The sequence below is a fragment of the Triturus cristatus genome, chromosome 7, assembly GCF_964204655.1.
Source record: "Triturus cristatus chromosome 7, aTriCri1.1, whole genome shotgun sequence".
Classification (NCBI taxonomy): Eukaryota; Metazoa; Chordata; class Amphibia; order Caudata; family Salamandridae; genus Triturus; species Triturus cristatus.
Window position 1 is genome coordinate 664,779,681 of NC_140590.1, and position 24,100 is coordinate 664,803,780.

The 24,100-nt window shown below is 43.2% G+C and overlaps 1 protein-coding gene across 5 annotated transcripts in view; it reads right to left on the minus strand.

Annotated features, from left to right (window-relative positions):
- Window positions 1-24,100, minus strand: part of LOC146810317 (ATP-binding cassette sub-family A member 10-like) — a 1,555,322-nt gene that overhangs the window by 1,518,720 nt on the left and 12,502 nt on the right. For all 5 annotated transcript variants that reach the window (XM_085617313.1, XM_085617310.1, XM_085617311.1 and 2 more), the window contains exon 2: window positions 743-851. In XM_085617313.1, the coding sequence (XP_085473439.1) occupies window positions 743-838 (96 nt within the window). In that variant the 5' untranslated portion in view covers window positions 839-851. The remainder of the gene's footprint in view (window positions 1-742; window positions 852-24,100) is intronic.

Here is a 24,100-nt window from a genome sequence, read left to right on the forward strand (position 1 = left end):
ATATGCAGCCTTGGTTCAACCCCAGAGGATTCCCCATTGTGACTGCATAAGGTCCACTTGATCTCTGGTAGGAGTTGAAGATGGTGTGTAGGAGGTAGCATTGGTAGCAATGCATTGTGGTTTCATTGTAGTTGTTAGAACTTGATCTTGTAGCAAAGGAATTGTTAGCCAGTGAATTTTTAATCCTCATAAACAATTTGTCACACTGTTCTCGGTTTTGATCCGATGATTGAATAAGAATGTTTCCATTGTTGTATAAGGAAATGGCGAGATCAGCTTTGAAGATTGGAGAGGGAATAATGCATAGTCTAAACTGTGAGCCCCAAATGGACTTTAATGATCAAGGCATTTGATGCATACGATGGCTCCTTTTCAATTCTCTATGTTGATGAATAAAGATCCATACTACCAATGGCAATATGTTATGTAACAATTGCACTCGAAGACTGAGATACAAGCATCCCTGCTACAGCACTAACGTCCGACCAGAAACATCAAATAAACAAGTTTCCACTAATGCCCCAAAACATCCATCCATCTATATGCTCAAAAACATTTATCTATTGAAATACTTATTCAAACCCACATACATTTTGATGTGGTTGAACACAGAGGCTTCTGTTAAAAAATGGAAACATATATTACACCTCTTAACCGTTTCAATAGCGTAATATTACACTTTTTACAAATATAAGGAAGGTCACTCTCATGAGTGCAGAACAAGACGAGTGGTCACACTTGCCTGTAAACATTGTGTTTTGTTCCTCCATTTAATCAGCAGATTCTTGTAGAGCAAGGCTCCAGTTTGCTGACACACACTGACTTGTCGCTGAAGCATTTTCAACAGTTCGCTTGAGAAAAAAGAAATGCTTCCGTTATTAACATTAACATCAATAAAATTTTGAGATGCTATATGACGCTGCCACTAAGAAGAAGTAAAAGATAGACCCATCTGGGACTCCCTACACTTTTACCAGACATATGAAAGGTATGACTGTGGATGATCTCCAAAACACAGGCCAAGATTTACTATGACTTTGTGCCAGGGTTGCATCAGTTCTGTGGTGCATTCCCACACAAAATCCATTTTAGTATTTACTGAGCTACACACAATTGATTTGCATGGCTTTGAGTGGTTTAGAAAAATACAATGCAAGGCAGAGTAGCAAATTGTCTTACTGTGCTGCTTTGCGAGAACTATTAGTAAGTATAACCCCAGTGTATACCTTGATATGACAATTGCATCATCCCCTTTCATTCCTGGGTGCAAGAGAAATTGGTCCAAATCAGTATTTTTGCCTTCACAGAACACTGTCCCAAGGGGAACAACCTTTACAACGCAACTTTTACAACGCACTACACTTATAACGCATTTTTTACAACGCAACATCCACTACAACGCATTCCATTACATCGCATGACACTACAACGCATTTTTAAAAACTACCTTTACAACGCATTCCATTACATCGCATACTACCTTTACAACGCATACCATTACAACGCATAATATTACATTGCATTTAAGGTGAGTATGCACCCCCTGGAGTTAGAATAGTAAATTTTACCCCTACACTATCCAACACTTACCCTACTGTTGCACCCCCTGGAGTTAGAATAGTAAATTTTACCCCTACACTATCCAACACTTACCCTACTGTTGCACTCCCTGGAGTTAGAATAGTAATTTTTACCCTTATACTATCCAACACTTACCCTACTGTTGCACCCCCTGGAGTTAGAATAGTAATTTTTACCCCTACACTATCCAACACTTACCCTACTGTTGCACCCCCTGGAGTTAGTATAGTAATTTTTACCCCTATACTATCCAACACTTACCCTACTGTTGCACCCCCTGGAGTTAGAATAGTAATTTTTACCCCTACACTATCCAACACTTACCCTACTGTTGCACCCCCTGGAGTTAGAATAGTAATTTTTACCCCTATACTATCCAACACTTACCCTACTGTTGCACCCCCTGGAGTTAGAATAGTAATTTTTACCCCTACACTATCCAACACTTACCCTACTGTTGCACCCCCTGGAGTTAGAATAGTAATTTTTACCCCTACACTATCCAACACTTACCCTACTGTTGCACCCCCTGGAGTTAGAATAGTTATTTTTACCCCTATACTATCCAACACTTACCCTACTGTTGCACCCCCTGGAGTGAGAATAGTAATTTTTACCCCTATACTATCCAACACTTACCTTAAATGCAATGTAATATAATGCGTTGTAATGGTATGCGTTGTAAAGGTAGTATGCGATGTAATGGAATGCGTTGTAAAGGTAGTTTTAAAAAATGCGTTGTAGTGTCATGCGATGTAATGGAATGCGTTGTAGTGGATGTTGCGTTGTAAAAATTGCGTTGTAAGTGCATGCGTTGTAAAAGTATGCGTTGTAACGTCATACATCCCTGTCCCAAACATTTGCTGAATAGATTGGTGCCTAAATAGTGTGACTACAAACAGGTATTTGGAGGGAACATCTCATATACCAAGCAGATCAGTTTCCAAAGCTTGTTATATTAACTAAGCGGCATAGATATTATTTCTTATACTTTACCTTATGAAGTAACATCAAATAACAAGTATGAATCCCTCCTTTAGCACACAAAGAATCCATGTGAAGAACAGTACACTGTGGTCTCCCAGATTTAATAAAAACAGAGAGTAGTAACATGCAGCTGCTACAGTTGATTTCTCAGGGATAAATTAGCAAATGCCCTTATTTAGCCACTAATCCACCACTTAGGCCCTCATTACGACTGGAAATAGTCCACATGGAGGGTAATTTCCAGGGAGGGGGAACGCCCTGAGCCATTCCAAGCAGTCTGATGTATCCAGACCTGATTATTCTTGATCTAGAGACACTGCACCCGATTTCATTTGTGTATGCTGCCCGAGAAAGTGATAGAGGGGCTGAGAGAGGAGCACAGTCCGGCTCTGCCTGACCCCTGCAGCTCCACGGGGGAACAGAGAATGCTCCTCCTGCGCCAGCTCAACCCTGTCCTGATTCCCTGACTGCCTGGCCTCCGATTCCCCAACCCACCGGCCCCCACCTGCCCTCCTGTTGATGTTATTCCCCAGCTCGAAGCATGCAGAAAATGTCAGCAGATATGTCCCTATAATTGTGAAAAAATACATTGGAGCTAATAGTTGTTCCTTATTTCAGGGAACAAATATTGTATCTGTCTGATGTTGGCGTAGGGATAATGCACATAGTCAGAGGTTTCATTCCCCCCAGATTCCTCGCATCAAAATTCAGTAAACTACTGAGAGCCTTAGTGATTCCCGTTTATTACATATTCAACTGGATTTTTCAATATATGAATGGGTGACGGCTACAATTAAGGTTAAATCAGGGCTGTCTGTAGGGCAGTGCAGCCTGTGTCACCACATCGGGCGCTGAGCTATGAGGGGGCACTTTGTTATGAAATATCTTATGGGTTTAAAAGCAGCTGCTGTATAGTTCCTTGTGTCCAACAATTTCCAGGCAACAATAAACATCTCAAGATAACTCTGGTGAATAATGTTCCTGCTGGAGAGAGATTGGAGTTTATCTAGTGACTCATCATAGAGTAGCGCAGACGGATAATATGCCTGCTGCAAAGCATGTGTACTATGCATATCACAAAATTTTATTTTATGTAGATAAAGCATTGGGTTACTGCTTTTGTCAGTGAGATCCTTTTGTTACTTGCAGTTCATAAGTTATAATTATGTAGCACAGTGAGTTAGGAACTGTTATCAAAGACCTGCATGTAAATTGCAAGGTATAGGGTAGAACAAAATTTAGGGGGTCAGATTTACAAGCCCCTTGCGACACTTTTGCATCAAACTTAACATGGGAACAATGGCGCAAAAGTGGCGCAAGTGGCTTGTAAATCTGCCCCTATGTTTTTCCCCAGTCTTTCAATATCCTAATGTTATTCGAAAGGGTTCATTTTAGAACTATGAAAAAAAAAACTCCTATTATCCAACACTGGTAGACCAGCCAGCCTTAGGGTGGTCCTCCTCCAAACCTTTTGCCTTGCTCTTCCATATTTTTCTGATCTCGTTTTTGTTGGCCTTAGGACTCTGTGCACTTTACCACTGCTAACGAGTACTAAAGTGCCTGTGCCTACTCGTTAAACCATGATAACATTGGCTTATTACCAATTGGACTATTTAATTTCTTTAAAGTCCCTAGAAAAGTGGTGCTATGTGTGCCCAAGGCCTGTCTATTAAAATGCTACTAGTGGGCCTGCAGCACTGATTGTGCCACCCACTGAAGTAGCCCATTAAAAATGTCTCAGGATTGCCATGGTAACCGGTGTGTGCAGTTTTAAACTGCCATGTTGACCTGGCAAAATTACACTTTTGCCAGGCTCAAACCTGCCTGTTTAATAGATATAAGTCACCACTAGTGTAGGCCCTAAACAGCCACAGGACATGGTGCAATGTATATAAAACATAGGACATGTAATTTTAAGTTTTACACGTACTGGCAGTGAAAACCTTTACATTTGTTTTTCATGCCTGCTTCTCCCATAAGATAACATTTGAGTTGCCTTATTATATTTAATAAGCTGTAACTTCCAAATGCCAACAGTTCATATTTAGGGCCTTATTTTTAGTTTGTCTGTCCGATGGACCCCAAACCCACAGTGGTGGTTCTGATGCCACCTCACCAGTGGTCCGACTGCCTTGTAACAATTTGTGCAGTCGGACCGCCATGGGACCACTGCTGCTGCCAGGGATCCGCGATCCCCGGTGGTCTTGCAGCAGTCTGTGGACCCTATTATGCTGACAGTATATTACTATAAAGTATATAAGGATTTTCCTCACGCCACAGTTTTCGTGGAGGTGAGCCCACCATGAAAAGTGCGGTGTGAGGAAACAAAGGAGGGCCCTACAGGGCCCCCGGAGCCTCTGCACCAAGGGGTACATGCAGGGGGGCTCATGGTGTGCCCCCTGTCTGCATGTGCCCCCAGTTCCTGCAGGGCATGGACTTGACAGTCTATGCCCTGCAGTAATGTGCAATTGTGATCCTCTTTGCGGTGCCTTGCTAAGGCTCACACTGCACGGCCATGGGCCAGCTGTCGCAGAATCACCATACCTGGATTCCTGTTGGAATTGAAAGGCGGTTGCACTATGGCTTTGAAGGAGTGGTAGTGGGGAGCTGGAGTGGCAGCTCGCTGCTACACCGCCAAAGTGATAATAAGGCCCATAGTGTTTTTGAAAATGCAATGAAAAAACGTTTTTATGGTAAAGTTGGATTTTGAATTACATTTTGAAAATGCCACTTTACGAAAGTTAGTGCCTGCAGCCCGTCTCTGGGTCACATAACTGGGTGTAGTTGGCAGTTGGTTTTGTGTATTCCTCCCCTCAAGCCACACGCAAAAGAGAGCTTAGGTGTGCCTGGATGGGCTATCACTGGCAGGATAAGAGGATGGAGTTAGGTACAGCACCACTTACACCTGAATAGGCTGTGTCGTGCCCTCACACACGATTGCATACCACCTGTAGTTAGTCTGGAGCCAGGGCATCGAAGACAGGAAACCTTCCTCTAGAAGTTTCTCCCACTTCAAAGAAGGCACCAGGTATACATTTTGAACCTCAGACACCAACTCTTTAGTATGCTTGTGAACCTGTTGAATACTCTGCCAGGAAGAAGGACCCTATCATCTCCAAAACAATGGGCTTGTGGGGAAATTCAACAAGACCCTTAAATGCATGCTTAAGTGGGAAATCCTCCTACCATGCCTATTATTTGACTACAGAGAGATTCCACAGAAGGAGGTTGAGTTTAAGCCCATTTAAACTCCTCTGTGTACACCTGTTAGGGGACCTCTCTGCCTTGTAAGGCATGGGTGGGAGGAAGCTCCTAGGAATCTCCCTTAGGATATAGTCCACTGCATGCTGACTCTCTACAACCAGATGCATCGCTCCTGGAAAAAGGCAAAGGACAACCTTGCGGCCCGTCAGGAAGTCCTGAATCTCTGGAATAGCTTCAACTTGTCCAGAAGAACGGGTTAAGGAGCTCTACAGGGCTGCTGGACAGGCCCATATAAGGTAAAAGAGCGGAAGGGGAAATTCACCTACCTGGTGGATCTCAAGACCCCTAGGAACTCCTTAAGGTTTAAGGGTGCTTCACATAAACCATCTCAAACCCCACTTTGAGATTTCTGAAGTCAACATGCTGTTGGTGACAGATGAAGGGGTGGAAGAGGAGAGTGAACCTCTCCCGGACCTCCTGTCTAACCATGAGCATGATGGGTCAGTAGAGGGTCTTAACCTCTTTCCTACTCTGAACGCAGAGAAGCAGAGTGAATGTCCCCAGTTGTTGGGGCAGATTTCCTCTGTGTTCTCCCCCACCCCAAGGCTTATACATTTGTGGACCCACTAAATAGACACTGGAGACAAATCGCCTGTCAAAAATAACATTTACAGGCTGTTGGATAAGCTGAGGGCCTGCCTCAAAGAGGAGGTGTCCAAGATGCTCCAACAGTCCATAGTCCAGCTCTGTGGTGCTGGTACCCAAGGCTTCCACACCAGGCACCATTCCAGGTTCTATGTGGACTATCATGGACTCAATTCCATCATTAAGACTGGCACACACTCCATACCCAAGCTGATAAGCTCGTAGACAGGCTGGGCGCTGCCAAGTTTCCACATACTTTTCATCTTACATCAGGGTACTGGCAGATTGCTCTGACTGAGAGGGAAAAAGGCTAGGTCTGCATTATCAACCCCAGATGGCCACTTCCAGTTTAGTGTGATGCTCTTTGGCGTAAGGAATGCCCCTGCCACCTTCAGGAGGTTGGTCAACAGGGTCCTAGATGGAAAGGAGGCCATCTCTGTCGCCTACTTAGACGACATTGGTGTATTGAACCCCAGATGAGAGGAACACCTATACTACATCCAGGAGGTGCTTCAGGCCTTGCAGCAGGTGGGTTTGACTATCAATGCCGGTAAGTGCCAGAGAGGGCCGGGTTCTGTGGCATATCCAGGCCACATGGGCGGACACAAGATGCAGCCCTTACAGGCAAAGATTCTTTGGCCTGGCAACCCCCTAAAATACAGACTAAAGTGAGGGTCTTCCTGGTTTGTTAAGGCACATGGTACCATTGTTGCCCCTCAAACAGAGCTGACTTCAAGTAAGGAGCCCAAAAAAATTGATCTGGACAGAATCCGCTCAGAAAGCATTTAACACCCTCAAGGAGACTCCTGACTTCTCTAAGTAATTTATTGTTCAGACAGACACTTCAGGGCATTGCATAGGGGCTGTCTTAGCACAGTTAAATGAGGAGGGCACAGGCCAACCTGTAGCCCTCATTAGCAGGAGGTTACGTCCCCAGAAACAGAGGTGGAGTGTTATTGAAAGGGAGGCACTGAAGAAGGGAAGACCATACCTGCTCGGGACTCAATTCCAGGTTTAGACAGACCTCAGGCTCCTCAGATGGTTCTTGAAAATGAGGGGCGACAATCCCAAGCTATTGAGGTGGTCCATGTCCCTGCACGGAATGGAGTCTACTCTGAAAAGCCATCCTGGGTCGGACCATGCCAATGATGATGGTCTATCCAGGTTCTTCGGCCTTCGTGATGAGATAACCCAAGATGTAGGGTAACTTTTCCCACTTTCAGCTGGGGGAACACATGTAAGACCTTTCAGCTTTAGTGGTCTTCCCCCAAACCATGTTGCTCTATGGGCAGCGACTCAGCCTGTGGCTCTGCCCACTTCATCATCATGAGACACGGTGCAGCCTGCGACACCCCCCGCGGTGCCTCCTTATTCTCTGGTGCATCGCGGCACTGCGCGGCTGCCCGCTGTTTCAGCATCATGGTTACCCTCCGCATCGCTTATCCGTTCGGGCATGCGGCAGCACCACGCGGCAGCCCATTAATGCTCATTAATAAACAGTAGGAACACCGCAGCTCCAATTTTGGACCTGCGGCATCCAGTACTTCTATATGACAAATTTTCACGCACCTTTTGTTTTGCACATTGTTTTGCACATTTCACTGCGGTTTCCAGGATATTCTCCTGGTGACATCTTGTTACTTCTTCTTACCGTGAGTACTCAGTCCTGTTTTCCTGAGGGCCTTGGAAAGGTTCTTTGTTTTACCCTTTCAAAGATGGTGACCTTTCCTATTCCTTACATTTCCTTTTCCCTATCCAAGATGGCAAGTGTTCATTTCCTGTTACATCACTTCCTGTTATAGCTCTTCCTGCCTATGGGTATCTAAGGGGTTGAATCCTTCATTACCTTGCATTGCAACGCTCCTTGCTCCTGCTAGTGTGTCTTTGCTCCTGTTGGTGACCTTTGCTCCAGCTTGGTGTTTTTTTGCTTCCAGTCGGTGCACTTTTGTTTCTGGTTGGCACTTCCTGTTCCAGTTTTGATTCCTTTAAACCTTTCACTGCTATTTGGAATTCTTGCCTTCTATTCTCCACTCCTAGCTGGTGTTTACTCATAGGTTCTTCCTTCCTTTCCGTTCCTGGAGTCTCCACCTTCAACAGAGGTTTTTCCCTACTGGGCTTTTTCCTCTTGAGACTCCTTTTGGAAGGCACAGTCTGTTCTGGCTTATCGCTGTCAGCAGCACTGTGGCTACCAGAAAGGGTCGCCCTTACCTCAGACAGACCAGAACCCTCAGGAGCCGAAGTTGAGACCCTCTCCAACACGCCAGAACGGGTAAGAACATTACAAGTCGTGACAAACCTTTGCCTTGCCCCTCCATATTTTCTGATCTCGTTTTGTTGGCCTTAAGATTCTGAGCTCGTTACCCCTGCTAACCAGTGCTAAAGTGAGTAGGCTCACTGTTAGACTTGGGGGTCTCTAGTTGGCACAAGTATGCACTTGTGACAAATAGGGACCCTCGCCTCTAGTCAGGGTAAGGGGGTACACTCCTAAAACAACCCCTGCTCACCCCCTTGGTAGCTTGGCATGAGCAGACAGGCTTATCTCAGAGGCAGTGTTTAAAGCATTTGTGGACACATACAGCAATCAAGTGACAACACTACAGATGGACACCACACAGGTTTTATATAAAAAATAAGTATTCTTTATATAGATTTACCACAAGACCATAAACGACAAAAATACACAATACTGTTACTTTAGATGGTAGAATTTAGCTTAGTTCTCTTAAGTTCTTAAATGCGACACTTTAAGTCAATGTACCTTTAGATGCGACAAGCAGGGCAATGAAAGTGTTGCAACGATGTTGATGCGAAGAAGATTTTGGTGCAAAGAAATTAAGACGTGAAGATCTTCCAGATGCGGCACGCTTCTCCGATGTTGCGAGAAGACTTGACTCGATGCGTCAGCTACAGCGGCGACATCCCTTTACGCGATGCAACGACAGCGGCCTTGGTGGCGACACTCTTCTCTGACGTTGTGAGACGCTTCCGCTCGATGCGCTGTTGCAGCGGCGACACCCCTTTACGTGATGCGACGACAGCAGGTCCAACGGCGGCACGCTTCTCTGTGGATGCGAGGCGCTTTTCTTGATGCGGTGAAATGCGACAACTACGATGGCTGCGATGGCGACACACTTCTTCCTCGATGCAAATCTCTTTTCTTGATGCGATGCAATGCGTCAGCTACGATGGCTGCGATGGCGACACGCTTCTTCGGCGTTGCGAAACACTTCTTCGATGATGCGAGATGCACTTTACGCGAGGCGACGACAACAGCTCCTACGGTGGCACACTTCTCCTTCTTGAGTCACGCTTCCAGCTCCTTGCGGCACGCAGTACCTCAGAAGGCCCAAACAGCAGCAACAGGCACTTCCAAAGGACTCTGGGAAGCTGGGGGGTGAAGTCTGTTGTTCCTGAGACTTCAGCAGGAGGCAAGCTCTTTTCCAAGCCCTCAGAGATCCTTCACAAGTTGAGCAAAAGTACACACAAAGTTCCTTTCTCCTCTCTTTGGCAGTAGGCAACCCCTGCAGGCCAATCCCACAGTTTCAGGGATAGTCTCTCCTCAGTTTCTTCTTAGTTCCTCTCCTCAGCAGAGTTTCTTCTTGCTTCCCAAAGTGATCTAAATTCTTGGGATCAGGGTCCCAATACTTATACCCCAAAATCCTTTGTCCTCTGAAGGTAGAGGGGCCTTTGCCTTGTTCAAACCGGTTCTGCACAACGCATTCCCGATGCAGGCCCTCGTAAGGCAAGCTTCTTGTCGACAGCAATCTTGATGACGATGCAGGACTTTGCATTATAAGCCCCACAGTCTCTTCGGAATCAGCTGGTGCATGACCCAAGCTTCTCTCATCGATGGCCTCATCGATGATGCTGCTTCACCGAGCATTGCAGCCCTCAGCAATTAAGGTACTCTTGTTCAGCGGGTGTAACTGGCACCATGGCGGTCAGCCTGAACTTTTGACTTTGTTCTGTCTGACGTGACCAGATATCTACAGTTGGTGCTTTATGCTTTTTAGCATTATTTTCCCTGAAGTCTTTAAACTTGACTACCTCTGGTTATTCTGATTGGATTTTGTTGTTTATGTATTGTTTTATTTATTAACATTTACTCTATCTTATTTAATTAAGATAAGTGCTGGACACTGAACTTAATTAATTGACTATTCTGACTCCAATCTATATTTAATTAGGGTAGGTGCTGGACACTGAACTTAATTAATTTACTATTCCCACTCCACAATATATTTAATTAGGGTAGGTGCTGGACACTGAACTTAATTAATTTACTATTCCCACTCCAGTCTATATTTAATTAAGATAAATGCTGGACACTGAACTTAATTTATTTACTATTCACACTGCAGTCTATATGTAATTTAGATAAGTGCTGGACACTGAACTTAATTAATTTACTATTCTCACTCCAATCTATATTTAATTAGAGTAGGTGCTGGACACTAAACTTAATAAATGTACTATTTCCACTCCAGTCTATATTTAATTAAGATACATGCTGGACACTGAACTTAATTAATTTACTATTCTCACTCCAATCTATATTTAATTAGGGTAGCTGCTGGACACTGAACTTAATTAATTTACTATTCCCACTCCAAAATACATTTAATTAGGGTAGGTGCTGGACACTGAACTTAATTAATTTACTATTCCCACTCCAGTCTATATTTAATTAAGATAAGTGCTGGACACTGAACTTAATTAATTTACTATTCTCACTCCAATCTATATTTAATTAGGGTAGCTGCTGGACACTGAACTTAATTAATTTACTATTCCCACTCCAAAATATATTTAATTAGAGTAGGTGCTGGACACTGAACTTAATTAATTTACTATTCCCACTCCAGTCTATATTTAATTAAGAGAAGTGCTAAACACTGAACTTAATTAATTTACTATTCTCACTCCAATCTATATTTAATTAGGGTAGGTGCTGGACACTGAACTTAATTAATTTACAATTCCCACTCCAAAATATATTTAATTAAGGTAGGTGCTGGACACTGAACTTAATTAATGTACTATTCCCACTCCACTCTATATTTAATTAAGATAAGTGCTGGACACTGAACTTAACTAATTTACTATTCTCACTCCAATCTATATTTAATTAGGGTAGCTGCTGGACACTGAACTTAATTAATTTACTATTCCCACTCCAAAATACATTTAATTAGGGTAGGTGCTGGACACTGAACTTAATTAATTTACTATTCCCACTCCAGTCTATATTTAATTAAGATAAGTGCTGGACACTGAACTTAATTAATTTACTATTCTCACTCCAATCTATATTTAATTAGGGTAGCTGCTGGACACTGAACTTAATTAATTTACTATTCCCACTCCAAAATATATTTAATTAGGGTAGGTGCTGGACACTGAACTTAATTAATTTACTATTCCCACTCCAGTCTATATTTAATTAAGAGAAGTGCTAAACACTGAACTTAATTAATTTACTATTCTCACTCCAATCTATATTTAATTAGGGTAGGTGCTGGACACTGAACTTAATTAATTTACAATTCCCACTCCAAAATATATTTAATTAAGGTAGGTGCTGGACACTGAACTTAATTAATGTACTATTCCCACTCCACTCTATATTTAATTAAGAGAAGTGCTAAACACTGAACTTAATTAATTTACTATTCTCACTCTAATCTATATTTAATTAGGGTAGGTGCTGGACACTGAACTTAATTAATTTACAATTCCCACTCCAAAATATATTTAATTAAGGTAGGTGCTGGACACTGAACTTAATTAATGTACTATTCCCACTCCACTCTATATTTAATTAAGATAAGTGCTGGACACTGAACTTAATTAATTTACTATTCCCACTCCAATCTATATTTAATTAGGGTAGGTGCTAGACACTGAGCTTAATTAATTTACTATTCCCACTCCAAAATACATTTAATTAGGGTAGGTGCTGGACATTGAACTTAATTAATTTACTATTCTCACTCCAATCTATATTTAATTAGGGTAGCTGCTGGACACTGAACTTAATTAATTTACTATTCCCACTCCAAAATACATTTAATTAGGGTAGGTGCTGGACACTGAACTTAATTAATTTACTATTCCCACTCCAGTCTATATTTAATTAAGATAAGTGCTGGACACTGAACTTAATTAATTTACTATTCTCACTCCAATCTATATTTAATTAGGGTAGCTGCTGGACACTGAACTTAATTAATTTACTATTCCCACTCCAAAATATATTTAATTAGGGTAGGTGCTGGACACTGAACTTAATTAATTTACTATTCCCACTCCAGTCTATATTTAATTAAGAGAAGTGCTAAACACTGAACTTAATTAATTTACTATTCTCACTCCAATCTATATTTAATTAGGGTAGGTGCTGGACACTGAACTTAATTAATTTACAATTCCCACTCCAAAATATATTTAATTAAGGTAGGTGCTGGACACTGAACTTAATTAATGTACTATTCCCACTCCACTCTATATTTAATTAAGATAAGTGCTGGACACTGAACTTAATTAATTTACTATTCCCACTCCAATCTATATTTAATTAGGGTAGGTGCTAGACACTGAGCTTAATTAATTTACTATTCCCACTCCAAAATACATTTAATTAGGGTAGGTGCTGGACATTGAACTTAATTAATTTACTATTCCCACTCCAGTCTATATTTAATTAACATAAGTGCTAGACACTGAACTTAATTAATTTACTATTCTCACTCCAATCTATATTTTATTAGAGTAGGTGCTGGACACTAAACATAACTAATATACTATTCTCACTCCAATCTATATTTAATTAGGGTAGGTGGTGGACACTGAACTTAAATAATATACTATTCTCACTCCATTCTATATTTAATTGCTGTAGGTGCTGGACACTAAACTTAATTAATTTTACTATTCCCACTCCAGTCTATATTTAATTAAGATAAGTGCTGGACACTGAACTTAATTAATTGACTATTCTGACTCCAATCTTAATTAGGGTAGGGCTGGACACTAAACTTAATTAATTTACTATTCCCACTCCACAATATATTTAATTAGGGTAGGTGCTGGACACTGAACTTAATTAATTTACTATTCCCACTCCAGTCTATATTTAATTAAGATAAATGCTGGACACTGAACTTAATTAATTTACTATTCACACTGCAGTCTATATGTAATTTAGATAAGTGCTGGACACTGAACTTAATTAATTTACCATTCTCACTCCAATCTATATTTAATTAGAGTAGGTGCTGGATACTAAACTTAATAAATTTACTATTTCCACTCCAGTCTATATTTAATTGAGATAAATGCTGGACACTGAACTTAATTAATTTACTATTCTCACTCCAATCTATATTTAATTATGGTAGCTGCTGGACACTGAACTTAATTAATTTACTATTCACACTCCAAAATATATTTAATTAAGGTATGTGCTGGACACTGAACTTAATTAATTTACTATTCCCACTCCAGTCTATATTTAATTAACATAAGTGCTAGACACTGAACCTAATTAATTTACTATTCTCACTCCAATCTATATTTAATTATGGTAGGTGCTGGACACTGAACTTAATTAATTTACTATTCCCACTCCAAAATATATTTAATTAGGGTAGGTGCTGGACACTGAACTTCATTAATTTACTATTCCCAATCCAGTCTATATTTAATTAAGATAAGTGCTGGACACTGAACGTAATTAATTTACTATTCCCACTCCAGTCTATATTTAATTTAGATAAGTGCTGGACACTGAACTTAATTAATTTACTATTCTCACTTTAATCTATATTTAATTAGGGTAGGTGCTGGACACTGAACTTAATTAATTTACTATTCCCACTCCAGTCTATATATTTTTTTTTTTATACATTTTTTATTCGAAACCGTTAGCACACAATAAAATACAAACAAGGGCCTACAACCACCAGGGCCGGCCGCTATAGAGCCCGGGGGCCCGCAATGTAACGCCACACAATCAGTCGAACCATAGGCAAGGCGCCCGGCAGTTCGTAAGCACATATAACAGGCCGTGGCCGTAGGCCAGGAGCAATTGAAAACAACAGTTTCATTTTGTATTAAATATAAAACACACTCAAGGCAATGAGAGTCCGAAGTAGCAGCGTGCTCTTCCCGGGACGGGGAATAACATATAGTGTCCAAAGCAGTTCCTGTCCGGAAGCTGTAGAGGGGGGCAATGGGAAAACAAAGCATGGAGCACACCTCAAGCCCTCCCGCGGAACGCGCGGCTAGGGGGGTCAGAGCAATATCGACCTCTAATGGCAGAGGCGGGGTGCAGATACGTCCCCGATATAGATTCCACGGACCCCATACCCTAGTCCATTTCCCTGGCTTGCCTCTCGCCACATACGCCGTCTTTTCCCTAAACATACACCAGTCCATATTCTCCTTCCATACGTCAATCGTGGGCGGCCTCGGGGAGCCCCATAGCTGTGCGATGTTACGCTTAGCCACCATGTACCCCAAGGTCACCCACTGCGTCTGTGCCGCATTACAATCATTCGGTTCCCAGACATTCAACAAACACCTTCTAGCCTCTGGCAACAGGGCCACATGCGTGACCCCCTCCATTACGGTGTGGATACCGTTCCAGAATCGCACAACCTCCGAACATTCCCACAAGATATGAAGAAACGTGCCCGGCAGGCCACATCCACGCTTACACAATCCATCCATCGAATAACCCATACGCAGCAAACCGGGCCCTGTGACATACACTCTATGGAGGATCTTCAGCTGTACAAACCGTAGGCGGGCCGGGATCGCCACCTCTTTCGGGGAGGCCACCGCCGATACCCAGTCCTCATCATCCAATTCCAAGCCATCGCCCGTCCACGCCTCCTTCAAACGGAGCAGCGAGTCCGCACGATCGTTAATGAGTTTCTTATAAATCAGGGAAATAGTGCCGTCGGGCACATAGCCATCCAACACTCTATCCTCCAGTGGGGAATACTCGGGGATAGCAGTAGCATCCGGAAAGACCGAACAAAGTGCATGGTAGACTTGAGCATACCGGAAGTACTCTCTATCGTTTAATTTATATTCAATTTTAAGCATTTCGAACGTTTTGAAAGCTCCCTTCGCCCACAGATCACCCACCTTACATATACCAATCATATCCCATTTCTCAAAGCCTTTCGATCTCCACAAACAGCCCAACCGCCCAGAAGCATACAACGGCGTCGCCCGAGTCAAGCGATCCCTCCACCCCAACGCAGCATTCGCCGTGTGCCACACGTGCACCACCACCCGCGTGGGTCCCGTCAACCGCATGTCCTGGGTCACCGAGTACAGCGCCCTATTATAGTCTCCACCCGGAAGCAGGAGTTTATCCATCTCAAAGGCCGGGTTTAAGGCAGGACCATATATCCTGTGGTTCACCGCCGCCAACTGAGACGCCCAATAGTATCGTTTAATATCGGGGAGGGCGACCCCCCCATCATACCAAGGGAGCGTCAACTTGGCGAGAGCAATCCGCGGCCGCCCGTCCCAAAACAGTTGGCGCTGAAGACCCTCCACCTCCGGGAAATAACGGGCCGGCACGACATCAAGAGTATTTTGCAAGGCATACAAGAAACGAGGCAGCGACATCATTTTAAACAATGCCGCCCGTCCGAGCGGCGAGAGCGGAAGTCATCGCCATCTCGCTACGTCGGCCTTCAATCGCTGGAGGGGAGGTAGAAGGTTTCGCTCATAGCGAACCGCGGGGTCCAGTGAGATAAAGATTCCCAAATATTTGAACCCCAGGGTAACAATCTGAGCTGGGCAACCCCGCGGCAGCAGGGGGGCATCCCCCGAGAGGACGTAGACGCACGACTTGGCCCAGTTGATGACCAGGCCAGAGTTGCGGCCAAAAGAATTCAGCACGTCCACCAATACAATTAGCGACTGCCGGGGAGACGTGAGATACAGAAGGATATCATCCGCGTAAAGGGAGACACGGTCTTCGAATTCCGGCGTCCATCTAATGCCTCGCAACGACGGCTCCCAACGCAACCAGGCGGCGAGAGGCTCCAAAGAAAGTGCAAAGAGAAGGGGTGATAGCGGACACCCCTGCCGCGTACCTCTCCCCAGTGCGAAGGGAGCCGACACCATACCATTCACTACCACCTGAGCCAGTGGGTCAGCGTATAGTAATTTTACCCAACCAATAAACTCTGGGCCGAACCCAAATTTCGCCAACACGGCCCAAATATATGGCCACTCCAAAGTGTCAAATGCCATAGTAGCATCCAAAGATGCCAAGATGGCCGGCTCACGTATGAATTCCGCTCTAGCAAGCACGCCGTGTAACCGCCTCAGATTTAGAGCGGTATTCCGATGGGGTATAAAACCAGACTGATCCTGATGAATCAAGTCGCCCACGACCCGAACCAGTCTGTTAGCCAACACTTTAGCCAGAATTTTGGGTTCTGCGTTCAACAGAGAAATGGGCCTATAGGAGGCGCAGCGATCTCGCGGCTTCCCCTCTTTGTGGATCACAACTATGCTGGCGAGGCGTTGGTCAGGGGGGAGGAAGCCCGCCGCACGGGCCGCCAAAAACATGTCTCGAAGATATGGTGCTATCTTATCGGGACGCAACTTGTACTGTTCGATGGGAAGACCATTGGGACCCACCGCTTTACCCGAAGCAATCGAACGAGTGGCCAAAGCGATCTCATCTGACGACAACGTCGCCTCCATCAACACCGCGTCTGCCTCCGATAGGGTTGGCAATGTGATGTCTCTAAGCAGGCTATGGGAATCCTCCATCGATCGCGACGAGACCGGAGAGTATACTCCGCGGAAATGAGCTGCGAAGCAGTCAACGATCTCAACCGGGTCAGTCACACGCACTCCATCACTCCTCTCCACAACGGGCACCACCCTGCTAGCTCTCTCCCTCCTATCCAACCAAGCGATCAGTTTTCCGGCCTTATCCCCCACATCATACAACCGCCCTTGCTGCTCTCTACTCATCTCTTTAGCCGCTTCCGTGACTAACGCTTTGTAATCTGACTGTTTGAGGCTGAGAACATGCAATTTCTCCTCAGTAACCCCACTCTCCAAGTCCTCCTCCATTACAGCTATTTCCGCTTCCAGACGGACCACCTCCGCTCTCTCGCACTTCTTAGTATGGGAGATAAGGGACAAGGCCTGCCCCCTGACCACCACCTTATAAGCCTCCCATAGGGAGACGGCCGACGACACCGACCCCACGTTATCAGTAAAGTAGTGATCAGTGGACTTGACCAACTCCGCGCGGATCTTAGGGTTACGAAGATACCAGGTGTTAATGGGTGCCACTCTCCCCTCTGCACCAGAGACTACCCTCAGCTGCAACCATAGAGGGGAATGGTCAGAGATACCTCGGGCTAAATGACGCACCTCCCCAATCATTCCAGCTTGGGCCGCCGGCATAAGCATATAGTCAAGTCTCGAGAGACTCCCATGGGCCCCCGAGTGAAAGGTGTATTGCGCCTGTCCCGGATTCATCAATCTCCAGCAATCTACAAGTCCCAAAGTGCCCAAAAAACCACCCAACCAGGCCTGAGCCCTAGGGAGATCCCTGGGAGGGTGGCGGTCCTCCAATCCGGAGACAACGGCATTAAAATCACCACCCAACACCAAAACCCCCCCAGGGAGTCCCAGGACCAAATGCCCCAAATCAGCAAACGTAGCCGCTTGTAACCCCGGAGGTACATATACAGCCACGAGCGACACAGTCCTGCCCTCCCATCTCCCCACCAGCGCCACATATCGCCCCCTATCATCATGAAGCACCTCGTCCACTTCCAATGGGAGAGAGGCCCTAACCAGAATGCCCACTCCCCTAGAGCCAGAAGTAAAACCAGAGTGAGCGGCAAGGCGATAGCCCCTCCTATTTAGGGCCTGGAAGGAGTTCCCAATCAAATGTGTCTCCTGCAGGAAAACAATGTCGGGCGAGGCTCGTTTCAAGAACTGCAACACCACCCCGCGCTTGATCCTGTCCCCCAGACCGTTCACATTCCACGAAAGGATTCTCAATCCCCTACCCCCCATCCCACTCCCGCACATGATACCCACATCCCGGAGAGCACAACCCAGAGAGTTCAGCAGAAAACTTCACATTGCCTTGCAAAACAAGAAAACAACCATCCCCAACAACCCCTCTCCCCCACAATCCCCGAACAACAACTCCCCCCTCCCTGCACCCCTGCTTGAGCCCGGACAGCCCCCCCAACTTGCAGTGTGCCTGTCGCCCTAACCTATACCACAAAAAGAACCCCAGAAGGAGGAAAGGACCCCAATAAGCTCCCCACAACCCCCAGGCACTTGAAGGGCATGATGTACCAGATTAAAGTACAATTGAGCCAAGGTACAAAACCTCGCCAGTCTAGTCAATCGCCAGGAACCAAGTTCTAGTCCCGCTCCACCACATCCCGTTTGTTTTCCGCCGTCCGACTGTCTCGGTCCTGTCCCCACGGCAGAGCATCCAACCAGTCTCCAACTGCCTCCGGCCGGTAAAAAAAGTGGGAACGACCCTGGAACTCAACCCGCAACCTCGCCGGGAACAGCATCGCGTATTTCAACTCCATGTCTCTCAAGCGCCGTTTCACACCCAAAAATCCCAGCCGCTGTTTCTGGACCGCTTGCGTGAAGTCCGGATAGAAGCTGACATTGGAGTTCTCAAACTTCAGCGGCCCTGCCACCCTCGACGCCTGAAGGATAGCATCTCTATCTCGAAAGTTGAAAAGTCGGGCAATTATAGGCCTCGGGGGAGCACCCACTTTGGGCGCACCACCCGGAATCCTATGGGCCCGCTCCACCGCAAAGAACTTGCTCAATCCCTTGGGCGCGAGATGATTGATCACCAGATCCTCCACAAATAGATCCGCGGCAGATTCCTCCGATCTTTCCGGCACTCCGATGATACGAACGTTATTCCGTCTAGCCCTGCTTTCAGAGTCCTCAAGTCGACGATCCGTCTGGTCACTGGCCAGCCGCAGCCGGCGGACCTCCGTCTGCAGGGCTGCCACATCCACAGTAAGGCTCGACGCCGCTTGAGACAAAGAGTCGACCCGATCGTTGGTTTTGGACAGGTCTGCCCTGACCAAATTCACATCAATAAGGACCGCGTCCAATTTATGCGCCAGGGTATCAAACCGCTGACCCACCGCAGCCTTATCTCCTCAATGGAGCCCATAACGTCTTGCAGGGTCAATTCTGACGATGGGCCCGAAACCTCTTTAGCCCTCTCAGGCGATTTATGCAAGCCACTGGGGGACCCCTTCAGCTGCGCATACCGATCCATATTGTTGGCCTGTGCATAGGATCCCCTCCGGGTTGACTTGGGTTTCGACTTGTCACCGTCTAGTCTAGTCGCCATCGTCCGGAGGCCACCAAAGTTGGCACTCGTCGAAGCCGGGGATAGGAACCAGTTGGCCAAGTCAGTCGAACACTGCAGTCGCGGGCAGGAAGTCCATGTGTAGCCCGAAAGTCAGGCCAGACACTCCGCCGTCCGCTCTCCTCTGAAACACCGAGGTCTCTCAGCCGATCTCAAAAGGACAGCCTCGAAAACGAAAGTGAAAGTGAGGGGTACGCGGCAAGTCAGGCTCAGCATGCCGCTGTTGTTCACTTCGTACCCGGGCACCCCACCAACTCGAGATCGGGACCTGGGCAACAGCAGGCCACAATCTTCGGAGGGCGACCATTCGGGCTCCCGGCGTCCTATCTGAATTTGGAAAACGGGTGGCACCTCAGCGCGGATGCATCAGCAAAAGCCCATCAAGTTTACCAGGATTTAGTCAGGATAGACGTGGGAGGTTGCGGAGGCCCTCGAGAGCCGTAAGCCTACGCGGCCATCTTGGTTGCGCGCTAGGCTCCTCCCCCAGTCTATATTTAATTAAGATAAGTGCTGGACACTGAACTTAATTAATTTACTATTCTCACTCCAATCTATATTTAATTAGGGTAGCTGCTGGACACTGAACTTAATTAATTTACTATTCCCACTCCAAAATATATTTAATTAGGGTAGGTGCTTGACACTGAACTTAATTAATTTACTATTCCCACTCCAGTCTATATTTAATTAACATAAGTGCTAAACACTGAACTTAATTAATTTACTATTCCCAGTCCAATCTATATTTAATTAGGGTAGGTGCTAGACACTGAACTTAATTGATTTACTATTCCCACTCCAAAATATATTTAATTAGGGTAGGTGCTGGACACTGAACTTAATTAATTTACTATTCCCACTCCAGTCTATATTTAATTAACATAAGTGCTAGACACTGAACTTAATTAATTTACTATTCTCACTCCAATCTATATTTTATTAGAGTAGGTGCTGGACACTAAACTTAACTAATATACTATTCTCACTCCAATCTATATTTAATTAGGGTAGGTGGTGGACACTGAACTTAAATAATATACTATTCTCACTCCATTCTATATTTAATTGCTGTAGGTGCTGGACACTAAACTTAATTAATTTACTATTCCCACTCCAGTCTATATTTAATTAAGATAAGTGCTGGACACTGAACTTAATTAATTGACTATTCTGACTCCAATCTATATTTAATTAGGGTAGGTGCTGGACACTGAACTTAATTAATTTACTATTCCCACTCCACAATATATTTAATTAGGGTAGGTGCTGGACACTGAACTTAATTAATTTACTATTCCCACTCCAGTCTATATTTAATTAAGATAAGTGCTGGACACTGAACTTAATTAATTTACTATTCACATTGCAGTCTATATGTAATTTAGATAAGTGCTGGACACTGAACTTAATTAATTTACTATTCTCACTCCAATCTATATTTAATTAGAGTAGGTGCTGGACACTAAACTTAATAAATTTACTATTTCCACTCCAGTCTATATTTAATTAAGATAAATGCTGGACACTGAACTTAATTAATTTACTATTCTCACTCCAATTTATATTTAATTAGGGTAGCTGCTGGACACTGAACTTAATTAATTTACTATTCCCACTCCAAAATATATTTAATTAGGGTAGGTGCTGGACACTGAACTTAATTAATTTACTATTCCCACTCCAGTCTATATTTAATTAAGATAAGTGCTGGACACTGAACTTAATTAATTTACTATTCTCACTCCAATCTATATTTAATTAGGGTAGCTGCTGGACACTGAACTTAATTAATTTACTATTCCCACTCCAAAATATATTTAATTAGGGTAGGTGCTGGACACTGAACTTAATTAATTTACTATTCCCACTCCAGTCTATATTTAATTAAGAGAAGTGCTAAACACTGAACTTAATTAATTTACTATTCTCACTCCAATCTATATTTAATTAGGGTAGGTGCTGGACACTGAACTTAATTAATTTACAATTCCCACTCTAAAATATATTTAATTAAGGTAGGTGCTGGACACTGAACTTAATTAATGTACTATTCCCACTCCACTCTATATTTAATTAAGATAAGTGCTGGACACTGAACTTAATTAATTTACTATTCCCACTCCAATCTATATTTAATTAGGGTAGGTGCTAGACACTGAGCTTAATTAATTTACTATTCCCACTCCAAAATACATTTAATTAGGGTAGGTGCTGGACACTGAACTTAATTAATTTACTATTCCACTCCAGTCTATATTTAATTAACATAAGTGCTAGACACTGAACTTAATTAATTTACTATTCTCACTCCAATCTATATTTTATTAGAGTAGGTGCTGGACACTAAACTTAACTAATATACTATTCTCACTCCAATCTATATTTAATTAGGGTAGGTGGTGGACACTGAACTTAAATAATATACTATTCTCACTTCATTCTATATTTAATTGCTGTAGGTGCTGGACACTAAACTTAATTAATTTACTATTCCCACTCCAGTCTATATTTAATTAAGATAAGTGCTGGACACTGAACTTAATTAATTGACTATTCTGACTCCAATCTTAATTAGGGTAGGGCTGGACACTGAACTTAATTAATTTACTATTCCCACTCCACAATATATTTAATTAGGGTAGGTGCTGGACACTGAACTTAATTAATTTACTATTCCCACTCCAGTCTATATTTAATTAAGATAAATGCTGGACACTGAACTTAATTAATTTACTATTCTCACTCCAATCTATATTTAATTAGAGTAGGTGCTGGACACTAAACTTAATAAATTTACTATTTCCACTCCAGTCTATATTTAATTAAGATAAATGCTGGACACTGAACTTAATTAATTTACTATTCTCACTCCAATCTATATTTAATTAGGGTAGCTGCTGGACACTGAACTTAATTATTTACTATTCCCACTCCAAAATATATTTAATTAAGGTAGGTGCTGGACACTGAACTTAATTAATTTACTATTCCCACCCCAGTCTATATTTAATTAACATAAGTGCTAGACACTGAACTTAATTAATTTACTATTCTCACTCCAATCTATATTTAATTATGGTAGGTGCTGGACACTGAACTTAATTAATTTACTATTCCCACTCCAAAATATATTTAATTAGGGTAGGTGCTGGACACTGAACTTAATTAATTTACTATTCCCAATCCAGTCTATATTTAATTAAGATAAGTGCTGGACACTGAACGTAATTAATTTACTATTCCCACTCCAGTCTATCTTTAATTTAGATAAGTGCTGGACACTGAACTTAATTAATTTACTATTCTCACTCCAATCTATATTTAATTAGGGTAGGTGCTGGACACTGAACTTAATTAATTTACTATTCCCACTCCAGTCTATATTTAATTAAGATAAGTGCTGGACACTGAACTTAATTAATTTACTATTCTCACTCCAATCTATATTTAATTAGGGTAGCTGCTGGACACTGAACTTAATTAATGTACTATTCCCACTCCAAAATATATTTAATTAGGGTAGGTGCTGGACACTGAACTTAATTAATTTACTATTCCCACTCCAGTCTATATTTAATTAACATAAGTGCTAAACACTGAACTTAATTAATTTACTATTCTCACTCCAATCTATATTTAATTAGGGTAGGTGCTGGACACTGAACTTAATTAATTTACTATTCCCACTCCAAAATATATTTAATTAAGGTAGGTGCTGGACACTGAACTTAATTAATTTACTATTCCCACTCCACTCTATATTTAATTAAGATAAGTGCTGGACACTGAACTTAATTAATTTACTATTCCCACTCCAATCTATATTTAATTAGGGTAGGTGCTGGACACTGAACTTAATTAATTTACTATTCCCACTCCAAAATATATTTAATTAAGGTAGGTGCTGGACACTGAACTTAATTAATTTACTATTCCCACTCCAGTCTATATTTAATTAACATAAGTGCTAGACACTGAACTTAATTAATTTACTATTCTCACTCCAATCTATATTTTATTAGAGTAGGTGATGGACACTAAACTTAACTAATATACTATTCTCACTCCAATCTATATTTAATTAGGGTAGGTGGTGGACACTGAACTTAAATAATATACTATTCTCACTCTATTCTATATTTAATTGCTGTAGGTGCTGGACACTAAACTTAATTAATTTACTATTCCCACTCCAGTCTATATTTAATTAAGATAAGTGCTGGACACTAAACTTAACTAATATACTATTCTCACTCCAAT